Genomic DNA, 27,077 nt, shown 5'->3' with positions numbered 1-27,077 from the left:
TTATTCATGCGTTCTGGTCCTCGGTGTACTCATCTGTAAATGGCAATGCTAGTAGCAATACTGTCAGAATTGTCATGAGGATTACATTCATTAACATACATTAAAGCACTTTGAACAGTGTCTGAACAGCATGTAGTAAGTCCTCAATAAATGTTAACTTCATCTCATTACTATTGTTATGATGATGATGATGGTGGTGGATGTATTTTTGATATTTATGTGTCTTTCCCTCCCCCCATGAAATCATGGGGTTGTTTGAACATTCTGATTAGGCAAAGCAAACAGTTGGCATCCTATCTTGGGTCCTATTTAAAAAATTAGTATTAATCCATGTAGCCAAATTTTGGGAATCACTGGTCTGTCATCTTTTAAAAATATGGTGTTATTACCCTGATGATTTTTACCTGAGACACTTGAGAAAAAATTTGTATTATCTATTTTATAGATTCTAATGAACTGAAGTCCCATTTTCATTTGAAAGATCATGTCAGTCTCATTACTTGGTTGGGTGAAATGATATTTAATGACAATTTCCTGACAGCATGGTTATAAAACTGAACTTTACCCAAATCCAGATTATAATTAATGTCCTTATAATTTAATATAAACCTTTAAATACAAGAAATAGCCAAACATTTTCTAAAAGCACTCTTCTACTTGTGTTACCACAAATAACTGGGCTAGTTTCTATGTTTTGGCCTTACAAAATAACCCCTTCTGAAAGGACGAAGAGGATGAGACAAAAGTGGGTTGGCCATTTTGGAGAAAAGATTCTAAGGCCACGAGCATCTGCCCTCCTGCTGGTGTGGCACTCACCTGGGCTGCCTGGCATCCACCAGCTGATCACCGATGGACGACTTTCTGAAGTGGATTCGCTCAATACCCAGAGACTTGGGGGGAAGAATTCTTGGAGAATGAGGCACTGAACTTGATCGCTGCCCAGCAAGAGTGAAGGTGTCATTGGCTGTAAGAAGTAAATGAATGAATGAATGAGTAAGTGGGGAAGTAAATAAGTGAATAAATACTGTGCCAACACCCCAGGAAAGAAATGAGAAGATCTGGTGAGCAAAGTGTTCCTCCATTGGTGATGATTTCAGAAGCACATGACTTTCAGGAAATTTATTTTTATATTTTATACACTGCAGAAAAGAAGTGACTGAACACTCTGTGGGGCCTGATCCATTTATTGCCAATTCAATAAATGACTTAGGTGGAATGGCGATACTCTAGGTTTTCGAAGGTTGTGTCACAGAAAAACCCCAGTGTGCAAAGGGCCAAGAGGAAGTTGTTCAACTTTCCTTTTGAAGTTCTTAGGCCTCTTTGGCTGCTGAAGGCGCATCCTGTTATTGGAGGTGATGCAACTGATCTACGCTGAGAGACGGGAGCCTGGTCTCCCACTAAGATCTGTATTTTGAAAGAGGAATGGCAAGTCTGACCAAAGCTCAGCTCAAAGGAAGATTCTGGAATGGTGCCACTTCACACACCATAAACCTGGGGGGAGGTAAAGCAGTGGGGGTCAAGGGCTCCCCCAAATTGCTTAAATCCTATCACATAGAGTGCCACTCCTCTGCTGAAGTGCAAGGGATTACAAGGAAACACGGTGTCACCTGACACGAAACCCATCCCATCATGAAACGTGTTGAACAAACACAACATTGTGTTGTGACACAACCCAACACATAGACACATCTATGAAACCGACATAGTGACATGTAGCCCAATTTCTAAAATGTGTATTTCTTCCTGAGGAAAGTAACAGACTCCCAGTTATCCAGAACACAGTGATAATCACAATCTACACTGTAATTCCCTGGTTTGATTTTGGACTCCAAATGTATAAATGTCACCGTGGGAAAATCTGGGTGGAGGTTTCCACATTACTGATGCAGACATATAATTACTTCAGTAAGAAGTGAAAAAAGAGCCTACAGAGCCTTACAAACCCTCAGTGAGAGCCTCGCTTACTCAGGGTACTGTGCCTCCCAAAGCCATGCGATTGCAGTCCTGCGATGTGATGCCAACCTGTGCAGAAGGTCATTGTAATCCCCTCCCAACCTCCTGCACACATACAAGTGAGTTCATTCTACTGCTCTCTAAAGAATAGTAAGGAGGCTTCAGTTAACTAAAAATATTATCTTCTGATTTCAGAATAGCTAATATTTTAAACCAAGAAAGAGGAGCTACTTACGATCATCACAGGTGGTAGTGTCGGACAAGGAGCTGCTTTCTGAGGGGATTATGTCTTCTGTGAATAACAATGTCTGCCATTAGTATAACTGCACATTTACACACCTACCGTGAGCTTAATAAAGCAATTCCTAGGAAGTACATCTTAGTTAGATAAATATAACAACAGTACGTTAAGAATAATTACTATGAGAATGGACCCATTTACTACTCAAGATGTGAACATCTCACATGCTGCATAAATATCAGGCTCTGGGTAAGATTACAGGCAAATGTGACACCTTGGTGTCAGCCCCAAAGCCTTATGTAGGGAGCCTCCCCATCCAATCTCAAATGTTAATCTCTTTCAGAGCCAGGTGGACTCTCTCTTAATTGGACACATAGTAGAGCCAGAAGGCAAGGTGCCAGCAGCATCAGCTGTCAGACACACGTAAAAAAATCTACCAAGTGTCAGTGCTCAACCACTGGCACCAGCTGCTGGCCAAGTATCAGTCGTTGAGAACACTTGAATCCTGCACGATCTGTGAGGAATGGCCATAGCAAATGGCGATGAGAGTCAAGTGCACTGACCAGCCTTCTCTGTGAGCATGGAACACAGCCCCCACCAGGGCCAGCTGGTGTGCAGCACAGCCACCCTCAGTTCTCCAGCTGGAGCTGGCTGACACGTGGTGTTGAAGTCTGTGCCTTCACTTTCCAGAATGACTGGCCCTAAGCCCGAGGACCCTTTCTTTTTCTTTTTTTAAAATATATTTTATTGATTTTTTTACAGAGAGGAAGGGAGAGGGAAGAGAGTTAGAAACATCGATCAGCTGCCTCCTGCACACCCCCTACTGGGGATGTGCCTGCAACCAAGGTACATACCCTTGACTGGAAGTGAACCTGGGACCCGTCAGTCCGCAGGCTGATGCTCTATCCACTGAGCCAAACCAGTTAGGGCAGCCCAAGGACCCTTTCAAACTAGTGACCATATTTTGTCAAATCTAAGCTGTATAATTATTTTATGTCCCAGTAAAATAAGAAAAAGTTACTACTGATCATAACTGTAATACTGTCTAGGATAAGAATTATCCCAATTTCACAGATGTTTAAATGTGAAAAATAATTCTTGGAATCAAAGAAACATAATCAGGTTTCAACCAATGATCAAGGCTAAAAACCATGCTAATAAACATGTAGGGCTGACTGAACTTGAAATCTACCTAAATGAGATTTTTCAATTTACTGTTTTTCTGAATATGAAAGTTTTCGATACATAATGTTGAGAATTTTGAAAATACAGAAGAGTGCTAAAAAGAAAATTAAGTTACTTAAAATTCCATAACTATTAGTATTTTAAAATATTTCACAAGTTTTGTGTGAACATCTCTACTAATAAAAGCCAAGGTGGTCCTTGCACCCTCGTGCGCGACGTTGTCACGATGGCTGATGGCTGCCACAAGATGGCCGTGTGCACAGCAGAGGCAGGGCCCGGCAGCCACTCTGCGCAATAAGGCCTGCGGGTCCCGCGGCTCCATGCGGCGCAGAGGAGGCCAGTCCTGGCGTCTCCACTGCCTCGCTCGGAGGAGGCGGGTCACAGCAGGGGAGGGCAGGTAGGGCCATCGGGCCGGCAGGGGAGTGCAGCTGGGGGTGAGCAGGCTGGCAGGGGAGGGCAGTTGGGGGTGATTGGGTCAGCAGGAGAGCAGCTGGGTGTCAATCAGGCTGGCAGGGGAGTGGTTAGGGGGCGATCAGGCTGGCTGGCAGAAGCGGTTAGGGGCAATCAGTCAGGCAGGCAGGTGAGCAGTTAGGAGCCAGTGGTCCCGGATTGTGAGAGGGATGTCCGACTGCCCGTTTAGGCCCAATCCCACAGGGATGGGCCTAAACCGGCAGTCGGATATCCCCTGAGGGGTTCCAGATTGGAGAGGGTGCAGGCCGGGCTGAGGGACTACCACCACCAACCCCCCCCCCGTGCATGAATTTCGTGCACCGGGCCTCTAGTCTATATATATAAAAAGCCAGTGACTGGAACACCGTAATGACCAGAATGACCAGTTGCTATGATGCCCACTGTGGCCAGTGAACCGGCCCGATGGGGGGTGGGGCCGGCCAGCCAACCTCCCATGGCCCCTCCTTCTGACAGGTCTGGCCCTGATCAGCCAATTGGGGCTGGGCCAGCCAGAGCCCATCTGTGTACGAATTCATGCACTGGGCCTCTAGTAATTATATAATGTTGGGAGTATGCTGCATTAACAATTTTGTAGTTTGCCTTTCTGCATTTCCTGTTATAGTAACATACATTTACCCATATCTTCAAGTAGGCTCCATAATGACAGTAATTGTGAGAACTTTCCTATCCACACAAGTTGGATAGGTCCTTAAAAAACTATACGGTCTGCAGCCTTAAAAACTTCAGGAAACTACTGGGTAGACCCAGCTCTCTTACTCCTCTGAGTTGTCAAATGTGTTTCTTGCAATGATACCAGCTCAGTTAAAGGAGAATCTGTCTTACTGCGAACTAATATTGTAGTGAAAGCTCTTTCATCCCGAAAATTAAAGCAATGTAATATAGTATTATTACAACAGTGAGAATGTCACTGAAAACCAGGTTTACATACTTGTAAGACTGAAATTCCAAACCATTTTTATCCCAAGAAAGTTACTTTTATTCCTGTTTTTTTCTTTTCTCTCACCAATGAACTGATTTGGAAATGCTACATACCATCAAGAGTCTTGGTGATGGGACAAAAAAACTTGACTTGTTACTTACCTTGTAAGGTACCTGTCCCTTTCTGGGTAGGCTTCTTCCCACACCTAATTCGGTATTCATTTATTGCGTTTTCAATCTCCTGGAGTTTTCTCACTGCATCCGTGTAATCTTGCTTTCGTTTTTTCTTCACGGTTTTACACAGGTCTGGCTCATTGGCAAGTTTCTTTGCAGCTTCCACCAGCTTTTGCTGTATTAGGAAATTGCTCTCCAGCTCTTGCAAAGCAGGATCCTGCATTTACACAACGATGCTGTTTTATTTCTGTGGACACTCGCTCACTCTCACACGTACTGGCACGGAGTCAGACTTCTCGTGCATTCTCAAACCAGATGCTCTCTAGGCATAAAATCTCCGTTTCACTGCACAGGTAGTCTCAAAACTTTCCTCATCCATTTACATCAACTTCTCACCCTCTTTCCCTTTCAAAGAAGAGAATGGCTTTTCATTCATTCAGTTGGTGGGTAAATGTCATATTTTTCAAGAAGGGACTCTTAACCCAAGAGTCATAGATGCAGAATGTTCTTTTCACATGCATAACTTTACAGACGTAAATTTGTGTTTGATTCCTTTCTCTGGTGGTTCCTGGCTGTATGACCCCAGGCACACTGCTTAATTTTTTAATGATTCAGTTTCTTTTTATTGTAAAATGAAAGTAACACCTACCTCACACAAGTATATGTGCATTCTTAGTGCAGAGCTGGGTATACAGTGATTACTCAATAAATAGCAAAGCTCACTCTATTATTATTGGAAACTGCTATAATTTTCTAAAGTCAAGATGGGTAAATTTCTATAAGAAACAGGAGTAAGGCCACATGAAAACATGCAATGAGAAACCCATTCCATATTGGCTAATAAATCTGTGGACTTTGCTATACCTGTGTGTTGGACACGTACTACCTCACTGAATACTCCTTGCCTCCCTTGGAGGGAAAACAATCACTGCACCCCCATTTTGTAGATGAGAAAACTGAGACCTGAGAATTAAGACTTCAACGAGGGAAAAGTATTTGCCAAAGGCTGCTGCTTGGTTTTAAGTGGAAGAGTCTAATGTCAGTGTTCTTAATTCTTGTAAGTACCGCGCGCTAACCGATTGCGCCACTGGAGCTCCAATACTGTTTTAATTCTTATGTTTCTCAGTTTATAAAGATTTGGGGTTTGATGAGGGCTCTCTATGTTTGGAAGAGTAATAACAATTTTAACTGAGCTGTGCATAAAAGAAGGAATTCAATTTGGTCTATATTATCACTTTCAACTGGTGAGATAAAAACGCAGAGGTGACTCAAAACCAAAGGCCCAAGGGGACCACACTCAGCAGACAGCTGCTCTGTCTCTGTTCACAGAAACGTGGGGGTATGAGTGGGGGCTGGTGCTCATACCTCTTCACTGGGGAGCAAGTTGTCATCTAATTTGAACGCTGTGCCCACACGCCTTCTGACCTGAGGAGGTTTCTCACCGATGCCCAGCGGGTACTCCTTTGGCATTTTGCCTGTGAGCTCCTGCAGAACAGAACAGAGCCAACAGGATGATGGACACTGGCCAGAGCTGTCAAATACCATTTGAAGAGCCCCCCGAACAGAAGAGACTCACAGCCTCCCGCAAACAGATCTTCTTAAGCTCCTCGACTTTTTTCAGGAGCTTTTCTTGCAACAGCTTTTCCTTCTTCTTGAGTTCCAGGATTTTCTCTCTCTTTTGCTCCTCACTAACTTCCGAATCTTGAGAACCTGGGGGAATTGGAAGCGGGGGCAGGGAAGGTTTATCCAAGGGATGTTTCCTTCCTTTTTAAAGGACAAAGGATTTTTAAGCCAAACCTGCTATTAGATAGTTTATTCCTTTTCTCCCTGTTTGTGAACATAATAAAAGGAAACTGGAGAACATTTCTCATGCTCCTGGGCATCCAATGGAGCCTGGTAATGAAATGTGCCTTCTGAGTTTTGGCTCAGTCATTTCTGAAGCAGTAATAAAATGCTTAATGTCTTAGATACACCCAAGGACTTTTCTGAGCCGGAGAGAGTTCCTTAGAATGTTCTTTTAGAAAGCAAGCGAGCAAGGCAAAGGAATATTCTGTGCTTCAGATGCACAAGTTGACAGTGGGATTTTAATGGGAAAATGCATTTTAGTGAATACTTAGTGATAAAAGGTTCCGGGAATAAGAAGCTGATGGAATTTATCGGGAGAAAATGTCCCTTTAAGCCTCCCCTAGGCACTCAGTGTCTCTGCATCTGGTGTTAGTTATGTAACCTGACTATAATTTAACTTTATACTTTTTGAAATCAGTTTAAAATTTTTATTAAAAACTTCTGCATACTGTAATTTTGATATGCTTATTTATTCCCAAAATAATGGATTAGAAGATGCATTTAAAAGTGGCTTATAACAGCAACAACAAAAGTGAAATAAACTAAAGATTGCCTGCACCCTCTCTAACCCCAGCTGGTTACCTGAGGAGATTAAGCTGCCATTGCTGGCCATAATGAACTGGCTTTTTGCCTCCAGAGTGACCAGTTTGGAGGTCCTTAGGGTTCCCGTCTCCGTCAAATCCATCGCGATATCGTCTAAGCTTCTGGCTGAAGGAATTTTTGCCTAAAAGGTATACAACATTGTGATGAAATTCACTCAATTAAGCCTCTTTCAAATTAATGATTAAATTGCTATAGAATAAAAATGTCAACATGGAGGACAATTTACAATTTTTATATATATACCAAAATGACACTCGTCCGAAAAAACAAGTCTTAGGTTTTATAGTTAAAACATATTAATAAGGATGCACAATTCTTTGTTATGGTATAGTTCAGTGGTTGGCAAACTCATTAGTCAGCAGAGCCAAATATCAACAGTACAACGATTGAAATTATTTTTGAGAGCCAAATTTTTTAAACTTAAACTTCTTCTAACGCCACTTCTTCAAAATAGACTCGCCCAGGCTGTGGTATTTTGTGGAAGAGCCACACTCAAGGGGCCAAAGAGCCGCATGTGGCTTGCGAGCCGCAGTTTGCCGACCACTGGTATAGTTCAATCATTAACTTTAAAACATTACCAGTGTACACATACACACAATTTTTTAAATCCTCACCCAAAGATGTATTTTTATTGATGTTTAAAAAATACATTTTTATTGATTTCAGAGAGGAAGGGAGATGGAGAGAGAGATAGAAACATCAACGAAGAGAGAGAATCAGTGATCAGCTGCCTCCTGCATGCCCCCATGGAGATTGAACCCGCAACCCGGGCATGTACCCTTGACTGGAATCAAACCCGGGATCCTTTAGTCCATAGGCTGACGCTCTATCCACTGAGCCAAACCAGCTAGGGCTATTTTTATTGATTTTTAGGGGAGGGGGGAAGAGAGAGAGAGAGAGAGAAACATTGATCAGTTGCCTCCCATACAAGCCACAACTGGGGAAAGAATCTGCAAACTAGGTATGTGCCCTGCCTGGGAATCAAACCCATGACTTTTGGTGTATGGGACGATGCTCCAACCAACTGAGCAACCAAACCAGGGGAAATTGTACAACTTTTGAATCAGGTTATATATTGCTCATTTTTTAAATATAAGAAAAATTAAAACAGTTGGTAGTAAGGTTTAAAAAAAAAAAAAAACCCTAAAAGAACAAAAACCGATGTGCTTTCATCTTTTCTGAGAATGCTTATCTTTTAAACAGAAAGCAAATGAGGGGCAGGAGCTTATTCCTACAGAACCACGTCTAGGCACTTACTTTGCTTTGCTTCCGGTCCAAGTAAAACTGGTGCTGACTGATGGCCATCACCCAGATGGACTTGATGAGCGAAGAGTGTGCATACCAGGTTTGCACAAAGAGGCCACTTTGCCCAAAGGTCCTTCTTGACACCGAAATCCTGAAAATGAAGAAAAGCACTCAGATCCCTGGCTTCTGGCCCAGCACAGCATGAACTGTTTCCAGTGAGTAATGTAATAGCGCATCTCCTTCACTGTTTTTCTGCCGCCACACTATGCTGACAGGGCTCTGATTTCCTCCTTTTTTGACAAAGCCCATCACACCTAGGTAATAACGCTCTGTAAATCTAGTGTGTTAAAAAATGCATGCACACACTCAAAGGCAGATAAGGATTAGTCAAATTAGAAGCTGTACTAAAATCACTTAGCTAAAACCACCACAAGCAGTCGGGAGTAAATGGGGTAATATTTTAAAGACAGAGACCTGGGGATCAGCACCTTCCTCAGGGGAAAGAACATCTAGGATTAGATGGACTTGTATGACTGGGACAGTATCAGAGGACGGACATAACGATATTGCCTGAGAGTACCCAGGTCCAAACCTGGTCCAGAGGGCTGCTTGAGAGGACAGGGTGGAAGAAGGAAGGATGGGGAGGGGAGGGAGAAAGGGACCAACGCTCATTTGTAGGAATTCAGGTCATCTTTTTGTTAAGGGCTATTTCCCCCATCCCTGTGTCCTCCAAATATCCATAAATGTGTCAGTTTGGAGAAACCACAGTCCTGACTTTAATTAATGTTGATCACTTGGCAGCTGTCTTTTAAAGTGACCAGGAATACTCAATTTTAAAATGAGCAAGGGATCTGAACAGAGACATGCAAATGGCCAATGAGCACATAAAGAGATGCTCAGCCATCGTCAGTCATGAGGAAAATGCCACTTCCCACCACGAGGATGGCTGTTAAAGAACAACTCAACTGAAAATAACAAGTGGTAGGGAGGATGTGGCGAAAACGGACCCATATACACCGCTGGTGCAAATGGAAAATGGTGTAGCCGCTGCTAAACCGCCGGGCTGTTCCTCCAAAGGTTAAAGAGTCACCCCTTCACTCAGCAGTTCCACTCCCAGGGACAGACCCCGGAGAAATAAACACATATTCACACAAAAACTGCACGTGAGTGTTCATAGCATTACTCAGAAGCCACCAGGACCAAGCAGAGGGAAAGCTGGGAACCTCACCTCCGTGGATCGTGAACTTCAACAGCAAATTTTTTCTCACGGAAATATAAGTTCTCCAGCTGTTTCCACTGGAATAGCTAATAAATTAAGAAAACACAAAAACACACATAGCTTTAATTTATGTGAAATTTTACTGCATCTAGAAAACAGCTTAATAAAAAAAAAATAATCAAGAAGGCACACTAACATGAAGCACGAACATGTGAATCAGTCTTTTTACAAACCAACTACAACCTGAATCCATTTTATTCCTCCTTCTGACAGTAATTTCCACCAGCTCTTCCTTGAACAATAAAACTATGCAGCGGGGGAACATGCATGCTATTTCCCCTGTGACTCACGAAATGAGAATTGGTAAGGAACCTCCAAGGTTCCGGTAAGCATGCCTCCTGATCAAAGATGCTGATTCACATTTAAATGGAAAGATAGTCAAAAAGACTGAACGGTTCAGGAAGACCACAGATTAAATTTCAAAGGAAAGCAAAGTGAAAGTAACCCAGAACCCCAAGCAGGGGTGCTTCTCCACCACCAGTTTTCTTGCCCACAATTGTTCCCCTAAATGGGGCAGAAACCAGGAATTGGAGGCGGGGGTGGGGTGGGGGTGAAGGCTCAGAGCCCTTTGGTGTCTGAGCCGGAGCCTCCAGGGTTTGTAACTTCCACATTCCCACTCTGACGCTCTAATGTGGCCCCGGAGCTGTTTGCCGTTTCTGGAGAAGAGACCCTCCTAGCAACGTGCTTTTGAAAGCCACGCAACTTGTAAAGGCAGCTCATCACAGAACTCAGTGTGCCCTGCTGTACTTCCTGGCCCCTTATGCTAGACCTTGTATAGCCGGAGCCTCGTCTTGTCTCTTGGACTTCACAGAATTCCTCTACTCCGACCCTAGTCCTGATTATTAGGGAAATAATAGCACAGTGATTTCATTCCATTGTTAGACTTTGGCTAGGTTTTTAACATACATTCAAAGGACCTTCAAAAGCATTTTAATGATCTAAATAACCTCTCTGCACGCACTATCAGTAGAACCATTTCCTGAAGTACAGGAACTAAGGTGTTCACAGACATGTCAGCTCATGTGAGAACAGCATGATCTAAGGGTCCTGCCCACATGCAGCCCTAAATGTTCAAACAGGACACAGAAGTGTTCCAACGAGACCCACAATCCCAAACAGTGAAGCCAGCCAGCCCTGAGCACACAGGCCCCCAGCTCCAGCCCTCGCCCCGGCGGAAGTGACTAGTGAAAGCTGGAAGCTACATACCGATCTCCTAAAATGTCCATGGAGTTGAGGCTTTCATTTCTTTTAATCCAGAAGTTCCAAAAATGGGACCAAAATGTGAGGGAAACCCTCGGGCTCTTTCCACCTCCCTCCCGGACAGCAGCCCGGGTGAGTCTGAGCCGAGTTTCATAAGACTTAGGCGTGACTCAGTTTCACACAGCAAGCCTCCCACGGCTGACTTGCGGCTGGCAGACATCAGCCACTCTTATCTGGGGACACCTCCCAGTTCCCCTCCTTCTTCCAACCGACCGGTGGGAGAGAGCGAAGTTCTCACCGGCTGACTTTTCCCGGAGAGAGACTCCGCTTTAATGGGGGGACAGTGTGGATGCAGACGATCATCCTGGGGAGTAAGTGGCTCTGGGCGCAGGTAGATTTCAGCCAAGCGGCCCGGGAGCCATTTCTACCTGGTTACTCACCGGGGGCACCAACAGGTTCTACAGGAAGAGCCACAGCGCGGCGCAGCTGGGTTTCCCTTCACGTCCATTCCCACACACATGAAAACCAGGCCTGTCTGGAAACCCGATCTGCGAGCCACCCCTCCCCCAGCACTCACCAGCTGAAATCCTAGTGCCTTGCCTCCCTCCAGCCCGTCCCTGCATGGAGGGCAAACAGGCCACTTCCCTACCTGAAACCTTACAAGTTTATGCAAAAAGTGATTTCATGGCTGTGCTGTAAGGGTGACTTGGGATGACAAACTTAATTTTGACAGTGGTTGCCCCTAGGGTGGGGATGGCAGAATGTACAAGGGGTAAGGGGTATAGGAAACTACATTACCAGTAATATTTCACTTCTTTTATTAATAAAAACAAGATAAAGTAAATATGACAAAATATTAGTAATCGTCCATTTAAGTGGTTATGAAGGTGTGGTCATTTTCTTAGTATTGTGTTTTTTTAAAAAATTAAAAGAAATGAACATTTCTCAAATTAAAATAATATGCTTACATAAAACGAACATAGGCCAGTCTACTTTATGCAAGAGTGCATGTCCACCTCCTAAGCATTCAGAGGCCTCTATTTCAGGCACTATTATCATAATGATTCTTATCAATGATTGGGGTGTTAGGAAAATGCTTCTAGTTGTAGCCGCCCTAGAGCCAGTGGGCAGCTGGAAACAGGCTAGCTGTTCTCTTGAAATTTCTGAAATCATTCTTCTCTTGTGCCTTAATATGACATTTGTGCTCCTGATCTCCGAAAGGCAGATGAAGCGGCAAACGGCGATGGAACTGAGGCGGATGGTTCATTTACTGGACAGTCGATCGTCCAGCAGCACTCCCTGGGCAGCGGGCAGCGGGCAGTGCCGGCACGCAGCAGGCAACTGACTCATTTTCATTCCCTTCCTTTCTGCCACTGTTTTCCTTAAAGGATAAATCAGAGCCCCTCCACACCGCCATTAAAATCATGCGGAGATTGCTGACCAATGGAAGGAGAAGGGGAAACTGGTCAAAGAAACATCCCACAGGCTGACCTGACTGGGTGGCTGCCCCACTGAGAAACGCTCGTGCAGGAGGCAGCACTCTATAAGTAAATCACTGGAAATGTGAAGGGCCCAAAGAAACCATCCCGCATTCGAGGAAAGAGGCAAGAGCTCAAAGGCGGAAGGAACCAATTTTCTATCATGTGCAACATTTGGTGCCTATATAGGGTAGTACTGTTACCAGGCATGATGTCTTAAGGGTAGGACAAGATTATTATATATATTATTTATGCATATGTGTGTATACACAAACACATTTGAAATTTTCATATTAAAATTGAACACAAGCCGAAACCGGTTTGGCTCAGCGGATAGAGCGTCGGCCTGCGGACTGAAGGGTCCCGGGTTCGATTCCGGTCAGGGGCATGTACCTTGGTTGCGGGCACATCTCCAGTGGGAGGTGTGCAGGAGGCAGCTGATCGATGTTTCTCTCTCATCGATGTTTCTACCTTTCTATCCCTCTCCCTTCCTCTCTGTAGAAAATCAATAAAATATATTTAAAAAAATAAATAAATAAAATAAAATTGAACACAATATCTAGTCCAAGCCAAAATTACCATTCTCAAAGCTTTAAAAGAAAAAATGAGTTTTGTTTGCCTTGCAACACAAAGTTAAGAGTATGAAACTAGATTGCTTTATAAAGTGATCATTAAACAAGCATAATAACAATCATTTATTAGTATTTATTATAGTATATATTCTTTGACACTCACTAGTAGCTATAAGTTAGATGTTGTGCTTTTTTGGGAAGCTATGGTGGAAATAATTATATGACGGAAATAAAGCTACATGTTAGGTCTTCCAACTTTCTTTCTAGCCTACACCCATCTAGAATGATCAATCATGTCCTTCAGCCTCAAAGGAAGGAAGTAGATGACAACCGAGGAAATAATAGCTGGGATTAACTTTGAGACTGCAAAATAAATAGACAGGAAAAATAGGAAAGGGGAAAGAGGAGCAAAAAGAACAATGATATTAACAAAGAGATCATCAAAAAGCTACAACAGGAAGAGAACACATCCTAAGGTCAGTAGCATCCTGCCTTACAAAAGAAAGTGACACAAAATCTAAAAACTGACACAAAACCAAAGCAGTCAAACCCTATTTGAAAACGCATGCAAAATGTGACCACAATAATCCTCAGATGTAAAGGAAGTTGATGGTTTCAGAATAATCTGCTACCATTATTACTGGTACACTTTATTTAATGAAATGCATGGGTTGACTACTTAAGCCATTTTCTTGAAATCTACAATCAATTACTGTAAATTTAAAGAACCAGAAGAAATCACCTCTTCCCCATTCTCACCCCACAGTCTCAATGGTTCCCTATGCCTGAAATTACTGTCAAACTGGAAAGGAAGACTACAGGAAAGCACAGGGACTTTCAGGAGCTGAGGTGACCACACGATAGTGGCTTGTGGATCATTTACTCATTCGTCTTGAATCAGCACGTATTTCTGTCTGCCTTCCACGTGAGCGGTTCCATTCTTGTTGGCGAATGATGGCCAGGCCCCCTCTCTCATGGGGCTTACCTGAACCAATGGGACCAAGTCAGACTGCCTTGGTTTGCATTTTGGTTCCACCAATTGTGTTTTTTTAAAAAAATAAATATATTTTTATTGATTTCAGAGAGGAAGGGAGAGGAAGAGAGTGATAGAAACATCAATGATGAGAGAGAATCATTGATTGGCTGCCTCCTGCACGCCCCCACACTGGGGATTGAGTCACAACTGGGGCCTGAGCCCTGACTGGAATCGAACAGTAACCTCCTGGTTCATAGGTCAACACTCAAACCCTGAGCCACACTGGCCGGCCCACCACTTGTATTTTATTTGGCAAGTTGCTTAAGTTTCCTGAGTCTCAGTTTCCTTATCTATAAAGTGGGACTAACAGCGCCTGCCTCAGAGGGTTATTGGAAAGTTCAGTGAGATTATGTTTATGAGACACTTAGCCCAGTGCTTGGCTCAGAATAGATATTTGTAAGTGACAAAGCTACTTGTATTGCTTGAAGGCCCCTCAGCCCAATTCCCGAATTTGATCATGGCTTTATGAGATGGAGGGTGGCCACTTAGCAGCAGACACAGAACAAGAAACAGCTGTCTGGATCCCAAAGCTGCCTTTCCGCTGGTGAGAAACAGCCAAGTTATTCTGTTGACACACCTGTATCACTCAGGCTTCCAATTCTGTGAGTTTCTGTAAAAACTGCTGTATTTCTGTTGGTTTTATCAGTGGTTTCTGAACACACCCTCTAGGTAGGAAATGTGTTCACTGATCCTGCAACATGGAGGTCACAGAGGAGGAGGGGGGAGTGGGTCAAGGCACACCTCCGCCCCAGGGAGATGCCACCTCCCTCCTGTCTTGGGTGCTCAGTACGGGAACGTGCCCTGGCAGGTACAGAAATGCTGAGGAGTGCACCTGCCGCCGGCCACAGGGACCTCCTGGGTTTTGAAAGACTGAGAAAAAGCCTTTGGACAGAACGGATCAAACTGTCTTTTTGAATCTTGACAAATTGAAAGTAGACACCACCCAAAGGTTTAACACTAGGCACGGACAGAAAAGATGTCACTGAGGCTTTTAAAAAATACATATACAGTGGAACCTCGTTTCTCAGAGTTAATTCATCCTGGAAGGCTTTTGCAAAACTGAATCATTTTTTTTCCCATTAGAAATAATGTAAATTGAATTAATCCATTCCAGGCCCTCAAATGATTCCATTTTAACCTTTCTTTTATACCGTACATGTCTAATGTGCTATTTAATCTATAAGCACTTTAAAAACAAAAAGGACATGAAATGTCAATGAAAATTTAACAAAGAGGAAAGGAAATATACAGTAAAAAGATGAAAATTTAACAATAATTGTAAGCAGCAACAAAAGCAAAAAATACCATGAAAACGTTCACAGCACACTATCCTGAGATTGTAACAGTGAACTGACTGATTTGCGTCTTCTCTCCTTCGTTTGTCACTGAGAGATGTGTCCCTGATTGTACAGGGATCAGCATGGAAGGGTTGTCAGGTTGAGAAGCGATGGGAGACGTTCGAGAACTGAGGTTCCACTGTAGTAGCACTTATAACACAGGTTAATCATTTAACTGCAAATCCACCAAGAAATGCCTAACTCTGGGCTGGTCGTGGCTGTAGTGTGTGACTGACATCAATGACTCACACAGGGACACCCTCTGCGGTGACCCGAAGAAAACAAATCATGGTATCATTGATTTATTCTTTTTTCTTTAAAAAAAAAAAGTTACATTTGACAAATATGCTGTTCATGAGCCAGTTACTGGACCTGGTTTGCCTCCTGAAGAACCACAAAAATAGAATTGTGCCAGATTATAGGCGTTGAGAAAACCAAATTGACCTCTCTTCTATCCACCCAGCCATCTTTCTGTCCATCAAACGTTTATGTGACTGAGATGGCATCTTCCCAACAGCTGGATGGCGAGGTACTACTTTTAGTCCCATTTTACAAGAGAAAACTGAGGCTCAGACAGGTTTCAGTAAACTGGCCAAAGTCACATTCCTAAACAGGGGCAGATCTGGGATTCCCAGCCAGGCAACCAGGCTCCAAAGCCCCAGTGCCTAACCACAGCCACCACCCTCACCTTCTCACACGGGAAGAGCGCTCTACGGAGATTTGTGTGTTAAAAAAAAAAAAAAAAGCAGTAACTCCCAGTTCTACCTCACAGGAAGGAAAAAGCAGCAACTATAACATTTGCAGAAATGGACTCTGAGTCCCTCACATTTCACTTAGACCAGTGGTTCTCCACCAATAATGACTTTGCATCCTTTGCCATCCCTCCACCCCAGGACATCTGGAGAGGATGGAGACATCTTCGTTATGACGCTGGAGGGGAGGGTGCCACTAGCATCTTGTGGGGGCGCTGGGGATGCTGTGGAGCATCACCACGCCCCGGACAGGATCCCTGGCCCCACATGTCCCAAGAGCAGAGACGGAGAAAGCCTGCCACAGAGGAAAAGGTTTTGGTGATGTGACGTTGGTCAGTGGAGTGTATTGCTGAGGAAGATAAACTTTTTGCTCTGAAAACAACACCTGATCAGACCAGAAGAGGACCCACTGAAAGTGCCAGGTATGCCAAACTCAAGTTCCCTAAACACCCAAATGGTACACACTCCGGGAGTGAAAATTACTTTTTCACAGATGATGTCATACCTCCCATTCATAAAATATCCCATCTTACATGCAAGGAGTAAAGTTCGGTGTATTTTCAAAGAAGTTTAGATGAAGTTCTGGGTATCAGGAAATGCATCATATTAAACTCTGACCGTCTAGGAGGATGCTCTGCCCCCCAGGTTTCCTGTGGCTGAACCTCTCACCTTCCAGGGCTGCGGTCAGGGCTTCCTGTGCAGAGCGCTCCCGTGGGCATTTGGTACAGCCAGAGTGCCGGCTGCCCTGGGCACCTGCATGGCATCCCCTTTCACAGGTTGGTACCTAGTTTGGTTATAGTATTTTCAACCGTATCCCTAATTTGAACATAATTCTGACTTTCCAGATGGATTGTCAGGTCCTTGATGACAGGAACTTGGCTTTTTCCTTAAATAAGATAAAGAATATAAAGTACTAGCTTGGGGCCCTCGCAAACAGAATGGGCTCAATAAATTCTTTTTGGAAAAAAATAAAATTGGTACATTGCACTGTCTTGCTAGAAATTTGTTCTGGAAGGTGGAATGATTTAAAATGAAAGCAATCTCGCCTGGCCGGCATGGCTCAGTGGACCAGGAGGTCAAGGTTCGATTCCCCATCAGGGCACATGCCTGGGTTGTGGTGCATGCCGATCAATGATTCTCTCTCATCATTGATGTTTATCTCCCTCTCCCTATCTGAAGTCAATAAAAGAATATTTTTTAAAAATGAAACCGATCTTTAGTCATAAGCACACATGTAAGAAACCTTTACTGTGTATGCCCCTTCACAGAACAAGTCTTCACAATGCTGTGGGCACTGTTTGGTTTCTCCGCCTTTGGACGAGTCAACCCTATTAAAGAGCTTTCTGTATGTGCCAACAATTCAGCCATTTGGTAAATGCCTGGAACTACAAGGGAAAATGACATCATGGAATCTAATGGACTTGCCTGTCCAGCAGGCATTGCTGTTCCTCAAACGCCCTCTCAGCTCCGTGGGGAACCTTCCTTGCTGAGCTCTGGCTACAGCAGCCTCCCTCCTCTCCTCCGCGCACACTATTCTGATGGGGACACACCAACCCGCTCCTCACAAGCCCGACTCCTCACCCTTCAGGTCTCAACTGGAATGTCAACTTTCTCAGAGTGGCCTTCCCTGACACACCATGTCCTCCACTCATCCCGTTACTGTCCTGCCATTTGTTAATTTCCATCAGAAACTATTCAAAATGCATACTTGTCTTTATTTCTTGCTTACTTGTTTGTTTGTTTCTCAAGAACCAGCCCCCCAAATACTTCATAGGAACCAATACAGTGGGACAAAAACTAGTTACCTCCCTCAGAATAGATTTTTCTGCCTTCTTCTCTAATCCTTACTTGAGAATATATCTTTTTAGTTGATGAGAGAATGTGAAAGGGGGCCTTGGTGGGGGGGGAGATGTGAGAGAGAAATAACCATCGTTTGCAACCTGAGTATAAATCTGACCAGAAATCAAACCCATGACCCTTCCATGCATGGGACGACACTCTAACCACTGAACCACACCAGCAATAGAACACCTTGAAGTAAGGCCTTGACATGGTCACCTGGAGACTGCACTCTCCAGCTCCTTTACAATTAGACTTGATGACTTTATGAAAAACATGGCTGCTTGCCTTGGATTCTTTCCATTTGCCTGCTGGTTTTGAAATGGAAATGGATGCTCCCCATTCTCTGAGAGTTCCTTGTCTTAGAAGAGCTGCTTAAAACCCTACCTGTGATTAACTGCTGCCCAGTAAACTTTCTACAGAGCATGTGTGAATGGACGATGTTTGCTGAGTGAAGGAATTCACTGGCTTGCTGGGTTCTCAGAATGATCTTTGGGGTACAGGGAGTAGACAGGATGATCTGAACTTGACAGTTGAGAAAATAAAAGCCCAGAAAGGTTGAGTAACAGCTCCAGGTCAGCCAACCTGTAAGCAGGAGTGCAGGGCTGGCTCTCACTTCAAATCCAAGCTGCAGGATTTGAGTTCTCCACCCACTGAGTCTGCAGAAAGTTGTAACCATCAGATTGATTATTGGTGTGGCTGAAGTTTAATTACACGCTTTACAAACAGGATGGACAGGTCTCCAGTTGACAGGTGGTGACTCAGTTTTCCCCTCCACACTGCACTGGATTTTGTGTTGATGTAGAAAGTGAGCTGGACAGCACGCCTCCCCTCCTGTGTGAGCCTCACCTAGCATTTGAGCAGCGTTGGAAGCAGCCTCCTAACGGAGGCCCTGGTGGGTGGTAGTTGTAGTTTTATTTTTTTATATACCAATAGTTTTTTTTTTTTAAAAAAAAAAAAAACACAACAGTTAACTGAAGGCTGAGAACCTTTCTCCTCCCCCTGCGATGCCCGGGGCGATTGTAAGACTTTCTCAACCTGTCATAATGCAGAAAGATACTAATCTGAAAAAGCATTTTACCCCACCGTGTCCATGTCTGACAGCGTCACCTGCATGCCATCTCTACTCCTCATCTCTGACTGGTTCCCGGTGGGATTCCTCGCGGGGGTACAAGGCATTCATGGCGTGACTTTGATCAGCCACTGACCGACGGTCTGCTTCTTGTGAAGAACAGACATTTTCCTTGAAGTACTGAATGAATCATAAAAGCCGAGAAGAAATACAAGTCTGCGTGTTTTCTTTTTACAGTACTTCATCATTTTTAAGGTCAAATGTTCTGTATTTGAAATGCAGTTGAGTTCTGGTGTGCTTTCACATTCCCTAAGAGTTCGCAGTGACATATTTCACTTACAAGACAAGCCATCCAGCTCAACCCTAAACGGGCCATCTTGTGTTCATCACTGTCTTGCCTTGCACCAAGGGAGGATTAAAAAGAAAAACTGCTTATGACCTGGATTTTTAATACCCTGAATTTTTGTGGTTTGTAATTTAAAATTTTTAAATTTTCTCTTAATTTTCATCATGCATTAGGACATTGTTGCTAATGAACTGGGAGAGGCAGAGTGCTTACCAGCCTCTGGAAAAAAAAAACTTTGGAGGTAGGCCAGTGGTGGAGCATAAGGGCTGTGGGTCTGTAGCAATGTTGGGTCATCGTCTATCCAGTGATCCAAGAATGTTTCTCCTTCCTTCTCTTGCGTGTCCCCCTCAATAACAGCTACCAGTTACTGAGTGATGGCTGTGTAATCTCACTTCATTCTTATAACCACCCTAGGCGTTTGATGGCATTACCATTGTGCAGATGAGGAAAGTGTGTTTAAAGAGAGATTCAGCAACATGTCCAAGGCTACCCAGCAAACAGACATCAGAGACAGGCTTTGGGTTGCTCCCCAAACTCTTCCCTTCACCATTTACTACAGAACTGAAAATAGCTTGGCCCATGACTGGCAAAGGCCTGACAGTCAAAATACACGAAGGGCACCTGCTGGTGTTCTCGGAGGGAAGACAAACACAGGCCCCACACTTCTAGGCTAGAACTGACACACATTATGTGGAAAGGACACAGGACTCAGCCTGTGGATCTTGGACCAAGCCCTTTTCAAAGCAGCCTTTTGGCATCTCTTGTTATTGGCAAATCTCCCTCCTTCTGGCCTGTTTTCAGCCCATATAATTATGGCAGGCATGTGGATCAAGAGGCTGAGCATGTCCAAGGCCTCCCATTCCAGCCTTTGTTTCATCCGAGTTGGCCAATTTGACCTTCATTTGCGCCCGGTGGCTGCGCATGGGTCCATGCAAACAGCTGGAGCACGATCCTTTCATGAGTCTGTTCTCACAGCTCTTTAAGGGATGCATTTTTTCATTTGTGCCAACTGGGCCAGGACAGGGACTCATAAACAGCCTCCCTTCAATAAGCCCTTAAATGGTTGGGCTGTGGAAAAATAAAGATACGAAAGCCAAGCCCATTGTCAGGTTTAACAGGAAGAAAGGAGCAGGCAAACAATGGCACAGAGTGGACACGGCTTAAGTAACCAAGAAGGGGAAGGCAAGACAGTGATGAACACAAGATGGCCCGTTTAGGGTTGAGCTGGATGGCTTGTCTTGTAAGTGAAACAGGAAAACTCTGCAAATTGAAAAAAGGAAGTGGCTACTGACCCTTGTCTAGACTCTGGAATGAATAAGCACACCTGATTATGATCAGTGTCAAATAATATTTACCAATTTATATGAAACTGTGAAAGGAAAGGCCTGCGACTCACAAGCAAGCCAGAGAGACCAACTGCACTGTTCGCTGTGCACATTCTGGTCCCATTATTTGTGTGTGTGTGTGTGTGTGTGTGTGTGTGTGTGTGTGTGTGTATGTGTGTGTGTGTGTGTGTGTTGGGGGGGCTGGCTGTGTTCAGGGGAAGCATGTGCAGGTGGTGGGAAGCTCAACTTCATCAGCCACATTAGCTAAGAAATGACTTGTGAGCCAACTGAAGTTATATTTTACATGCAAGTTTCAAAAGCCAGCAAGACTCCTGTATGTTATTGCTTTTTTTAAGAAATATATTTTTATTGATTTCAGAGAGGGAGGGAGAGGGAGATAGAAACATCAATGATGAGAGAGAATCATTGATCGGCTGCCTCCTACATGTCCCCTACTGGGGTTCGAGCTCACAAAACCAGGCATATGCCCTTAATTGGAATCGAACCTGCGACCCTTCAGTCCCCAGGCCGACACTCTATCCACTGAGCCAAGCTGGCTAGGGCTGCACGCTATTTCTTAAAGTAAAATTAAAGGGAGAAATAAATTACCAAAAAATATGTTAGCACAACTACCTTAAGAAACATGATCTGTCATAATTTGATCTTATAAAATAGATAAACTAGGGGTACGTTGTTTCCTTGGCTGGGATTCAGCTCCAGCCCACCCTCCCGCAATGGGAACACCATAATAGGCATTGAAAGGGAGTTGGTTAAATACATTATGTTTTCTCATAATGGAACACTAGGCGCTTTACAAAGAGGGAAAAGAGACCTGTGTATAACCTGAAGAAACAAGATGGAGTATGGGTCAGTGTACAGCCAGCTTTCTTTTTCGCTGGAAAAGCTCAGTACACACACTGAGAAAATGTACACGAACCGTCTGAGACACTCCTTTGACACCGGTCATCACGGGGTCACGGGGACCAAAAGGACTTCCTGCTCTCACTGGCCTGTTTCTGTAGTGTTTGCTTTTTCTGGTTGTAAAAGAAAGCCCTAATACTTGTACTGATACTTTTGGATAAGCCTCAATGCCCAACCAGTCTGATCCGAGAGCTGGCCAGGCATGGAAGGGCTGTGGTGGCCCCGCCCACCCTTTTGTGTTGTCTGCGTCAGTTTCACCACCATAAAATGGGGAGAAAATAAGCTTTACTTATTCTCTCAACTGCAAGGAAGACTGTGAGCACCGATGGAAGCTGAAAGGACACTTACAGAAAGGCCTGAATAAGCCTTTAAGTCCTTAGGACACTGACAGGCCGGGCAGCCGACGGTTACCCATATGGACTCACCAGTTCTCACCCAGGCAAGCACGTACTGTCTGCTTGTGCTTGGGCTGAGAGAAACAACTTCATCATCCAATTTCAAACTGAAAAGTTTCACTTATTAGCTCTGAAAAACCCAAACCAGACAGAATGTGACCCTTTACGAAACAGCACATAACTTACTTTTCTTTACAAAAAACATACATGTTTAATGTGGAAAATTGTGAAACAAAGATAAGCAAAAATAGCAAGAGCATTAAAAAGATCACTCATAACCACATTACTGAGAGGTAATGGCACGAGAAATTTTGATTTATGTCTTCACAGTTAATCCGTCTGTTTATCCACCCAATTAAATATGCATCTATATGTATGTGCAAATATAAAATTAATAAATGAAGAAGGTAGTGTTCATCCTAACTTCAGACAGAAACCTCCTTGCATGCACTTGTGAACTAGGCTGCGATCAGAGTTCATCTCTGTGTATACACTTCACGCGTAACCGGAGCCTTCTCTGAACCCACCGCTTTACTAACCAACAATTTTGCCCAAGACTGTTCGGTGCCCCTAAAGCAAAGCTCCCAGCCCTAGAACAGCTCAAGGGGCTCCTAAGAGTCTGAAGTGATTCACACTTACTTTCCGAGGTTTCACTTTATCTTGCAAATCATACTGGCCAATTCCTTTATAGCTGATTCCAAGCCACCAAGGAAGTCCTTGTTTATCCTGGAAGATGGAAAAGCATGAGAACCAAGACCTAATTGTTAAGTCGTCTGGAGGTGGCCAGGCGCTCACCAGGCCCATCCTTTAACAAGTATCCGCAAGTCAAAGTAAAGCTGTCTTGGTAAACAAAACAGTACTTAAGAACCTAACTTGTTATTAAAATGCCTTCTTAGAGTTTCTTCAAATAAGACCTTTACGTCAAAACAGACCAATACTGTTAATACCATCAAAAAGACCGAAGCATTACTGCTTGGATTAAACATTTGGAGAAAAAATGAAATGTAAGTAATTCAACTAAGAATTAATCCAAAGTACAAAGCAGTTATCTATTTAAAAAAGAAAGAAAGAAAGCTCTTTGTTCTCTTGATTAGTAACCAGCTATAAAGGTCAGGGAAGTTTCCAAAGATGTAAAAAGTGGTTCTAAATCCTGATGTTTGTAGAACACTTAACAGTGAACATGGGAATACTGAAAAACAGGATGTTTGAATAATGCCTGTGAGGTACACATGGGGAGGGGAGAAATTTCTTTTCATAAATTTATCTTTTAGTTCTTGAAAAGCATAGGGTATATTGACATAAGGAAAGAAAAACTTAGGCTGGAACATACATCTATATGCAAACAAACTAGGAATCAGTAGAAATTAAAGTTGCATTAGTATGCATATTTAGTACAGGGTGTCCCCATTATGCAGGCATTTATTATCCAATTCTCCACCATTTTGAATTGTAAACATTGTTGGAATTTGAAGAGTCACTCAAGATTGATCAATTATAAAACTATTCTGCTTTCAAACAACACTCTCTTCTTAACCTGCTTTATCTCTTCTCACCTCACAATACTCCTTAGTCACTCTCTCCCTGCTTATAAACATCTACAAACACTACACAAACACAAAGCGTACTGATGGAAAACTGCATTGCAAATCCTGCGAGGATTTTATGAAGCTACTGACATGACAGTGTGAGTGCATGGTTCTCACATAAAGGCACTACCTAATGAATTCTGGTGGCATCAGAAAAGTAAACAATTGGAAAGGAGAAAAATAAGTAGGAATAGCTAATAGGACAGATGTGACAAGAGAATGATCTGAATATCTTAGGACTAACAGAGGCTTTGGGAAAGCATTTGAACATAGCAAGTATTTGGCAAAAATATGCTTTATAATTTGTTAAAAATGACAAGATATCTGGCTTTTTTTTTCCTTAAGAAAATCAATCTTATTCTCAATAGTCAAATTTCTAGATAACTTACATATACATGCATATTGATTTATACAATTTTAGAAAGCTGGTGTTCACTAACTCACAGAATGACATGGGCATCATGAAAGCCTTGCATGTAAAAACACTTACCTTTACTGCATAATAATGGACTCCGTAGGTCGGTAGAGCTTCTACTATTTTCATATACCTGTGGAAAATGAATATATTATAACCTCTTACTAAAATAGAGGGGCCTTCTAGGGAAAGTGATTGAAAGAAATACAATTTATATCTACTTTTCTCATTATAAGTGTCTTTGACTAAAGTAGAAACAAAATAAAGCATTCTAAGGAGAAATATATTTTACTTCATCCAAATATTAGGAGGTTACTAAGAAAACTTCAATTTCAAAAAGCTATAGGAAATGTTATTTTCTGCATATTAAGATTTCTATGGCTTAGAAGCATATTGTACTGTATTATACATTCAAATTGCAAGTATTTCTTACACTAAGCAACTAATAATGCAAAACAATGAGAGTCAACTTCTGGGTCATTCTCATAATAAGTAAAAAATAAAGCTATTCCATGTATTATTGATTGTGTAAACTCTTAGAAATATATATTCAACTCTTAAGTCAAAAATCTCAGAAATATACACTTAAAAAGGGCAAAGTTTATTGTATGAAAACCTGATTTTTAAAAATATGCCCAATCCCCCACCCCAAGTAAAAATTAGAGCAACAGTGCTACCATTGCTATTTTTAATTCAACAAGTATTTATTGTGTACCTCTAAGGCTTTATGAAGTGGACTAAATTGTGTAAGACTGTCTCTCAGCCTATAAGAATTGAGGTTCCAGTTTGATGGAACTTGTTAATGGTATTTGAAGATTAATTGCTCTGGACTTTGTAACCAATAATTTGGTGATTTTTAAAAGCAAATAGCCTACATGTAAATGAACGTAAGAGGTTAGGTAAATGTGCCAAGGTCATGGAGCAATTACACTGCACAGCCAGGATTCTAGCAAATCAAGCCGAATTTTATAGTCTAGAGCAGGGGCGGGGAACCTTTTTCCTGCCAAGGGCCACTGGGATATTTATAACATCATTCACCAGCCAAACAAAATTATCAACTTAAAAATTAGCCTGCTAGCCCTAGCCAGTTTGGCTCAGTAGATATAGTGTCAGCCCTGGGACTGAGGGGTTCTGGGTTCAGTTATGGTCAAGGGCACATACCTTGGTTGCAGGCTCGATCCCCAGCCCCCGACATGCACATGCGGGAGGCAACCAATCAATGTGTCTCTCTCACATTGATGTTTCTCTCTCTCTGTTTCTCCCCCTCCCTTCCATGCTCTCTAAAAAATCAATGGAAAAATATCCTCAGGTGAGGATTAACAACAACAAAAAGAAAATTAACCTGCTATATTTGGTCAAACATTTAATTAACTCACCCCAAATGCCATGGCAGGGCCAGACCAAATGATTCTGCGAGCCTTATACGGCCCACAGGCTGGACGTTCCCCACCTCTGGTCCAGAGCCTTAACTACCATGTTAGACAGTCTCTTATTTGGAGCTACAGTGATAATGACCAGGAGAAATAAAATGACTCTGCATTTAAACAAGGAGACTTTACAATATGCTGATTACCTTAACCTAAAATCCCTCAGGGACATTGTTACTCCTGTATTTCTTTCTTTCTTTATTTCATTTCAGAAAATTGACACAATGACTTAAGATGTCAAGGATTCAACTTCAGGACCGCTAACTTCTGATTTTCACCTTGGAGATGACATTAAGTGTGTTATGATAAAAAGGAGATTAGTATGGCTGTGGCCAGGGAGCTCAGCTGGTTGCAGGGGTCGTCAAACTTTTTAAACAGGGGGCCAGTTCACTGTCCCTCAGACCGTTGGAGGGCCGGACTATAGTTTAAAAAAAAACTATGAACAAATTCCTATGCGCACTGCGGGCCTGGGACGAGTCGGCTGCTAAGCAGGACAGGCAGTGGCACCTGGAGGGCCGGATAAATGTCCTCGGCGGGCCGCATGTGTCCCGCGGGCCATAGTTTGAGGACCCCTGGAAAGTGTCGTCCCGATACACCAAGGTTGCGAGTTTAATCCCCAGGCAGGGCACATACAAGAAAGAACCAATGAATGCATAAAAAAGTGGAACAACAAATCAATGTTTCTCTCTTTCTCTCTCTCCCTCTCTCTCTCTTTCCCCCCTCCCCCCTTCCTCTCTCTCTCTCAATTCAAAACAAAACAAAATAACAACAAAGGAGATTACTGTAAGATGTAGGGATACGGGGAAATTTCAGTTCTCACATGCCCTGACCTATATTCAGTAGTGTTTTGTTTTTTAAACTTCTATGGCCATAAAAGTTATTGCAATTACTATACAAAAAAATGCATCATTAGTTTTTATAATTATAAATTTAGATTTTATAATTCTAAAATTTTAATGTAGCTTGTGAGCAATATTTTTTTTTGACAGAGAGAAAAAAACATTGATTTGTTGTTCCATCTATCTATGCATTAATTGGTTGATTCTTCTTTTTTTTTTTATTAATCCTCACCCAAGGATATTTTTTCTATTGCTTTTTTTAGAGAGAGTGGAAGGAAAGGCGGGAGGGGAAGAAAGAGGGAGAGAGAGGGAGAGAGAGAGAGAGAGACAGAGAGAGAGAGAGAGAGGGAGAGGGGGAGAGAGGGGGAGAGAGAGAGAGAGAGAGAGAGAGAGAGGAACATCAATGTGAGAGAGACACACCCCGACTGGGGCCAGGGATCGAACCCACAACCCAGGTATGAGGAATCAAACCTGAGAGCCTTTGGTCCACAAGCTCTAATCACTGAGCAACTGGCCAGGGCCATTGGTTGATTCTTGTATGGCCCTGACTGGGGATTGAACCTGCAACCTTGGCATATCGGGATGCCACTCTAACCAACTGAGCCACCCAGCCAGGGCCCCTT

At 43.1% G+C, this 27,077-nt stretch overlaps 1 protein-coding gene across 7 annotated transcripts in view; it reads right to left on the bottom strand.

Annotated features, from left to right (window-relative positions):
* The window catches only part of FRMD4B (FERM domain containing 4B), a 278,025-nt gene that overhangs the window by 12,230 nt on the left and 238,718 nt on the right, over nucleotides 1-27,077 (bottom strand). For all 7 annotated transcript variants that reach the window (XM_080674723.1, XM_080674722.1, XM_080674724.1 and 4 more), the window contains 10 exons: nucleotides 24,264-24,321; nucleotides 22,827-22,913; nucleotides 9,864-9,940; nucleotides 8,648-8,786; nucleotides 7,370-7,511; nucleotides 6,519-6,652; nucleotides 6,308-6,427; nucleotides 4,931-5,159; nucleotides 2,189-2,245; nucleotides 817-964 (listed from right to left, as the gene is read on the bottom strand). In XM_080674723.1, coding sequence (XP_080530849.1) covers nucleotides 817-964; nucleotides 2,189-2,245; nucleotides 4,931-5,159; nucleotides 6,308-6,427; nucleotides 6,519-6,652; nucleotides 7,370-7,511; nucleotides 8,648-8,786; nucleotides 9,864-9,940; nucleotides 22,827-22,913; nucleotides 24,264-24,321 — 1,191 coding nt within the window. The remainder of the gene's footprint in view (nucleotides 1-816; nucleotides 965-2,188; nucleotides 2,246-4,930; nucleotides 5,160-6,307; nucleotides 6,428-6,518; nucleotides 6,653-7,369; nucleotides 7,512-8,647; nucleotides 8,787-9,863; nucleotides 9,941-22,826; nucleotides 22,914-24,263; nucleotides 24,322-27,077) is intronic.

The sequence above is a fragment of the Plecotus auritus genome, assembly GCF_963455305.1.
Source record: "Plecotus auritus genome assembly, chromosome: 6".
In the NCBI taxonomy this organism is placed as follows: Eukaryota; Metazoa; Chordata; class Mammalia; order Chiroptera; family Vespertilionidae; genus Plecotus; species Plecotus auritus.
Note: the sequence above shows the minus strand (reverse complement) of the source record. Positions and strands in the feature narration are given on the sequence as shown.